Raw genomic sequence first — 6,940 nt, 5'->3', positions numbered from 1 at the left:
CTCTTATCTTCACTGACACTTCCACAAAGGGATTCGTGAAATTTCGTGAACCCTTCATTTATTTTAAATATCTAAATTGCCTGACTTTATAAGGAATCACATAGCATGAGTGTTTCTGAAGCTTTAGAGAGCTTAATGTGTGTCCAGGTGTAGTTTTTAGCATTTAAGAAAGCCGTTAATACATTCAAACGTTCGTTGAAAATCCGAGACGGTATCCATATTGGAATAGAATATTTAATAAGGACAAGTTATTACCGCCGACCTTCAGCGAGAAGAGGAACGGGTCAGTGTGAAGAGGCACCCTGTAATATTGACCAGACACTTGTGTATCACATTGTGCGTATGCGGTCTGTTTTATGACGTACCGGAGTGTCCGAAAACAAGTGAATGCACCGTACGCGCATGCGCACCGGGCAACAAAGGTGCGGGGCTTGTGGAGAACAGTGCGGCAGGAAAACCGCACGACGGCACCAGGAGCCCGAAAGAATGGCAAACACATAGGTTATTCTTAACGGGTGTATGGACATAAAACCAGAGAGCCGCGTTACCCCCCGAGAGACCAAACCATGGACATATTTCTGTTTTCGCCGAAGCTCGAGAGCAGTTTTTCTCTGTGAAATCCGTGGAAACCTCTCCAGCCACGTCCGACGGAGCCAATTTCCAGTTAGACAGCGGGATGGATGGAAAACAGCGGGACTAGCGACGGCTCGTTGTGTCGAAGAGGCTGAACAACACGGACGGCTGTCTGATATTTCATGACTGAAAAAAGCTGCGAGTAGGCTCAGAGAACCCTGCCGTTAATTGTCTCACACACAGAAAAAAAAAAAAAAAAAAAAAAAAGCCCGGTGTTGGGATGCTTTCCTGTTGTGCTCCTTTTGCTGCCGCGTAGGGTTTAAGGAATCACAGTTCAGAGTGGAAATATGGGTGAAGTTCAAGACACCCGGGACGCCAAGAAGGCGTTCGTTGCTCCAGCAATAAAGTCTTTCGAGCACTACGACTTCCCCAGAGCCAAAATCTGTTGCAGCCTCACATGGCTGGTGGCCAAAGCTTACGGGTCAGGTAAGATCCGCACCGTGAGGGGCGAGACGACCTGCATGATGAGTGAACGTCAATCAGCCTAATGCATGCCTGTCCCTCAGCGTCATCCTTTTAACCTCGAGTTCCAGCGCAATAAAGGTGTAATAGAGTCGTTTATGCTCTGAACGCAACACGATCCCTGTTGTTCTGCAGAGAGTCGCTGTTCTCTCATTGATCGCCCCGGGGCTCTGATCTGGATTGGCATTTAATGCAGAACAACAGTGATGTTCCATTGAAGTCAATGGTCTTTGGTTTCTGTCTGTTCCGACTGGGTGCACTTGCAAGGTTTTTGTACTGGATTCCACTGACTAATTTATTATTCGACACACTCACAGAGAGAGAGAGAGAGAGAGAGAGAGAGAGAGAGAGAGAGAGAGAGAGAGAGATGAATGAAGGATTCTAAAATACACCAGCATTATTGTGATGAATTCAAATGAGCTGAATGGATTAATGTGAAGAATGATAAAGATTTGCAAGCTTTTACTAAACTAACATTACTGTATTAACCGGCCTTAAATTCTATGACACGATAGTAAAGCTTTCCAAATGTGACTGAAGGATGTTCTCGACTCCAAACGTTCGCCTTTGCAGAAGCTATATTACAAATTTTAAAGAGAAGAAAAAAAAAAACAGGGTTTTCTCAACCCTAAAAAAAAAAAAAAAACATCATGTGGTTATATCATGAGGAGGTGTGTCAATGCAGAGCGAGAATGGATGGAGAATTGTTCTGCACCTCTGAATCACCACCCACACTTTCCAGCAGTGCAGTGAAAACAAAATGGAAATGCAGCCTGATCGTCAAGGCCTGTGTGGACACACACACACACACACACACACACACACGCACACATACACACATGCACTTGCTTCATCCTTTCAATTTTACACCACTGTGGTTCATGTGCACCTTGCAGAGGATCAGCTTGGGTGCCGGAAAAGCACCTGTTTGTCCTTTTAGTTTCCCAGAGCTGTTTTATCTTTCTTATCAGCAGATCTGGTTGTTTCTGTCAGACCAGTCTGCACAGCGCCGTCATAGGGGAAATACTTAGAGTGCAATGACAGCAGCTTTTGAATTGTCTAGAATGTATGATGTTGAGCAGTGTGTGAACGCAGTACATTTTAGTAGACCAGTGTAAGTAAAAAAAGCTTGGGCTTTTCGTCGGACTATTTAAATGCATTCAATTGAGGACGTGTGGCAGCCTGTAGTGCCTCTGCACAGATAAGCATCCACGTTCTGTTTGTGGTTGTCAAACTTGTGCTTTCCATGTGATACCTCAAAGGCCTGCTTGTTACTATAAAATTGCATCAATGTAGTCACTCCTTAACATAATAAGAAAGCCACATTACTCCATCAATTAAAAACCATACTTAAAACCACATAGAAGAGCCTTTGTTCAAAACTTTCATCAAACTTGAAAAAAATATAATAATAATAATAATCTTGGATATTTTGGGATTATTTACTGGTGCATCTCCTCCTTTCAAAAGACTCTGCTCTTGTAAAAACAATCGAATGTAGTTGTGGGACACAAATTCTATGTGCATTGTGGGCTACGTAGCCAGTGCCTGAGTCCTTGTTTCGGTGATTGGCAAAAATCTCAATTTTTAAGAGAACTATGCCTTGAAAAAGTATGGTTGATGCAGGTAATAGACAAATTAGTGCATGTGAACAAACCTAACAGCACATAAAAAAACAAGTCAAAGGCCTCAAAGTAAGGCTGAATTCTGATGCTCAATTACCCCCACATTACTATGACACCTGCTTATGGAGTTCATCGTCCTGCGCGCATGTCACTCGTCACCACGCAGCCCCTGAAGGCAGCCTCGGATCCTCATTATCTCTTGCGCCATGTTGCAGAAGCCCAGAAAAAGACGTGACTCCCCAGTTCCTTCTGTGAATATTTTGAATCGGGTCTGATAGAAGCGAGCTGATTCCAAAAATACAGCCCTCCAGAGAGGGACAGAGAGAGAGAGAGAGAGAGAGAGAGAGAGAGAGAGTGAGAGGTGGGGGTATTGAAGGGGGACAGGCTTCTCTCCAGAAGCCTGCCTACGCTGTTCTGACTACTCCTCATGCATCTGCTTCATTTGACCGTAGCTGGAGAGCGTCGGGGACATGCAGTTCGCTGGATTCTTAGTAAACCCTTTTATCAAACAGCAGTGGTTCAGCAAGGGTGACGTTATTGGGGGGAAAAAAGTTGATCGAGGTTTCACAAACTGTTCCTTTTTCAATGAAAACTGAAGGAATGGCAACAAATGTCATTTGCTATAAGACATGAGATAAATCAGACTTGGTGGAAAACTGATGATTGAATGGCTGCACATTGACTTTTCCTGCCTATTGATCTAACTGGTGCAGTTTCCTCAGACCAGGGACAGGGGGCGGTGGTAGTTGCTGACCTCTGACTTAAATATAGAGATTGGGATCAATAATGTAGTAATCCAAATTTAGTACAAAACCTTCTAGCTGCCACTGCGACTGTCCGCAGTTCTGCTCCAGGAGAGAAGACCTTGTTGATAGCGAGCGGTCCAAGCAGGTGATTCACCGACTGGTATGTGTGTGTGTGTGTGTGTGTGTGTGTGTGTGTGTGGGTTGGGGTTACTCATGGCGTTTACATGCAGAGCTTAATCGTACTAAGGCAATTATTCACAATTATTCTGCAATTCCCCTCCAGATGAGAACCGCCACAGTTTTGTATAAACTTGTTAGTTGGCCAGAATACCGCGTCGTTGCAAACCAGTTTGGAGTGCCACACATGTTGCAACCTCCTCCTGCATCCACTCAGACAGTTATTACAATCTACGATCTGCTGCGGGGGGGCGGCGACCACCCCCTTGCTTATGGCCCCTGGTTTAAAAAACACTTCATAAGGATTTTGGTTGCACATTTGCGTGCAACCAAAATCCAAATCCACTGCCTTGTGCCTGTCCGGGTGCTTTCTGTTTTCTCAAAGAAACGGACAAAAAAAAAAAAAAAAAAAAAAATCCTCTCTTATGAGACAAAGCAACAAAGAAAAGAACATTTTTGAAAAAAAAGGAAAGATAGACCATCCCCAGTGCAGTGGACTTGCTTGAGGTGGTGTGCGCACACACACACACACACACACACACACACACACACACACACACACACACACACACACACACACACACTCTCTTTGATGAGTTAGGCAGTGAGAGGGGTGTTCCCGGGGAGCTGGAAGCTGTGGAGGTACATGCGAGATGAATCGATCAGATTGCACTCTGGCAGTTGCCATGGCAACACAGAGGTCTATCTACACAGACCCACGTCAGTGTATTTTTAAAGCAAGGCAATAATAAAAGAGGAGGAGGACTCCCGGGTAGGAAAGTCGTGCAGACGGAACTCTGTTACAGACAAAAACACTTGGATGATTTGATCATTTATTCTGGAAATCCTCAAAGTGCAACCTTATTAGTTTTCATTGCGCGGCTGTTGGCCGAATCGATTTAAAATCACTTGAAGCGCACAACTGTTTTGTTTGTTTGTCTCCACTGCAGTTATTTTAACATCTCATCTGCAATCTCAGTGAAAGCAGAATATATTTTATGTTGATTAAACAATAGTTTGCTTGCTTTTGTGTACTTTGGTCGCTGGACAGTAACATCAGCACATTACTTCTGTGTAATTACATCAAAGACCAAGACTTGCTTTTAGTGTTGCGTGGCCATGAGTCATAATGCAATTTAAATGCACTACTTTTCAAAATGCTTTTTTTTTCCCCCTTTGGACAAAATTAAAAATACTGAGTATAGTAAAAGGTTGATGCTCCATGGACCTGTTCCAACAGCATGATATCAGCTGATATTCATCATTGCCTCCCTTTGCTGTCCCATACTTGCATATTTTTTTCAAAATGAAATGCAGACTTTCACACTCAAGTCATTCTTTTGTCCACCCGGTGGTACAGACTGCGTCCCAGCAGACCTGAAGGACCCCTTCTACACGGACCAGTACGAGCAGGAGCACCTGAAGCCTCCGGTGACCAGCCTCCTACTGTCTGCAGACCTGTACTGCAGGGCCAGCAGCCTCATCCTGAAGAGCGACTCTGCCAAGCCGCTGCTGGGCCACGACGGCGTCATCCAGGCGCTGGCTCAGCGCAGCCTCTACGTCACCGACCAGGAGAGGCTGGTCACCGAGAGGGACCTTCGAAAAAGGCCTCTGCAAATGGTGAGGGAGATTTTTATTGTTTTTCTTTCAATTAATTTATCTTCACTGCTGAAATCTTTGTTGAAATGGGTTTTAAATGGTGGACACCAAAACGTGGTTATCTAGTTCTTACTGGGGAGATGCTCCTATTAGTGCGGCTCGGTAAAACACCTTCATGCACATGAGAAGAAATTTGCACTAGAAGCTTTATGGGAAACAGCGTAATCTGAAACAACATCATTGATCATAATGGCTCAATTCTTTGTCCCAGCGTTAAGGAACTTTAATTTCCTGTTCACCAGGAATAAAGCTTGAAAAAAAGCATTGCACTTTCTCAAGTATTTCAACTCACTTTGATATTTGTCCACCCTGGTCGGCATTCTATTGTTTAACCAATGCTTTTATTTTGAAAGTACCACTTATACCTGCAAGAGATTCATATTGGATTTAGCAGCTGTTTACAGGGCGTACCACTCAGTTGACCCGATTGTGAATTTTTCATGCCGTTAAATGGCTCTGAATGCAAACATCAACAGCTACAGGCGAAGTCACACGGAGTTTCACTGACTCTGCACCAGACTGCAAATAGTTTTTTGCGTTGAATCAAACCACCAAAAGACACAGCGGCACAAGCAGACGCACCTCCAGGCATCGCTGTGTGCATCTGTCGCCTCCGCCTGTCCTCGCAGCTCGTGTGTCTACGCGTCGGTGGCTCATTGCACAGATGAGTTTGCAGGCGTCCTGTTGAGTGGGAATTATTCAGGCCCTCGTTATTTGGGCAGAGTCTCACTAGGAGAGCTCATCGGCTGGGTGAAATGCAATTGAGACACAATTAGTGCACAGTTTGCCTGCAGTCTGTGTGTAGAGCGCTCGCTGTTTTTAATTTGCCTTCCATGCTAATTCAAGACTTATTTAACTTCAGTGGGGGTTTTTACATTTCCAGTCCTTTGCCCCGTGAAGACGACACATGTTCCAAGGCACATCCAAGGCGATGTAGCTGGCGTCGCATCGCGGGTTTAACCACAAGCCTGCGCCGTGAATCTCGCCGAGTCCAGTACGTTTAAGCTGTCCGGATTACTGACGGGCTCCTCTCAGCCCTCTCTGCTGTATTGTCTGCGGCCGAACTGGAGAAAGATCCCGATTGTGCTCCCATTCCCTCGCAGCTCAGCGGTTTGTTTAGAGATTCATCTGCATGTGACTGAGCAGGTTGTTATGAATGTGAAAATGAGCTGTGCGAGAGTGTGAAACCTCCATCTGTCCTTTTGTTCTTACCTCCTCCCTCGTCCTCACATCTCACACCTCATTCCAATGTCTTACCTTACCTATACCCTTTACCTAAACAGGATGGTTTTTCATGATTTCTTGATGTTCTCCTCTTTCGTCTCTCAGTGTTCTCTCAATTTCAACAGTCCACGTTAATTAACATTCACATTTGCTCACTCCATGATTATTTAAAACTCATCCTTTCAATCTTTTTTTTTTCCCTTTCCTCATCTCCTCTTGTTCAGCCATTATTCTAAATAATTTGCCAGATGATCCAAGGTCAAGATCCTAAAGGTCGGGATGCACCGACCTGCCTTGTTGAATGCAACTGAATCCTCGGCTACAGCCGATGTTGACATGATTTATTTTTTTTTCGTTGGGATTTTTTCAATTTGCAAGAATTCTTTAGGGAGCATCCGGCCCTTGACAAAGTTA

At 44.6% G+C, this 6,940-nt stretch overlaps 1 protein-coding gene across 3 annotated transcripts in view; it reads left to right on the top strand.

The window, feature by feature from the left end:
• Positions 1-838: 838 nt before the first annotated feature.
• The window catches only part of camsap2a (calmodulin regulated spectrin-associated protein family, member 2a), a 35,034-nt gene continuing 28,932 nt past the window's right edge, over positions 839-6,940 (top strand). For all 3 annotated transcript variants that reach the window (XM_076040665.1, XM_076040664.1, XM_076040663.1), the window contains exons 1-2: positions 839-1,059; positions 5,004-5,263. In XM_076040665.1, the coding sequence (XP_075896780.1) occupies positions 921-1,059; positions 5,004-5,263 (399 nt within the window). In that variant the 5' untranslated portion in view covers positions 839-920. The remainder of the gene's footprint in view (positions 1,060-5,003; positions 5,264-6,940) is intronic.

The sequence above is a fragment of the Nelusetta ayraudi genome, unplaced genomic scaffold (genome assembly GCF_046127955.1).
Source record: "Nelusetta ayraudi isolate G7.1 ecotype Tasmania unplaced genomic scaffold, CSIRO-AGI_Nayr_v1 ptg000062l, whole genome shotgun sequence".
NCBI classification, from domain to species: Eukaryota; Metazoa; Chordata; class Actinopteri; order Tetraodontiformes; family Monacanthidae; genus Nelusetta; species Nelusetta ayraudi.
Note: the sequence above shows the minus strand (reverse complement) of the source record. Positions and strands in the feature narration are given on the sequence as shown.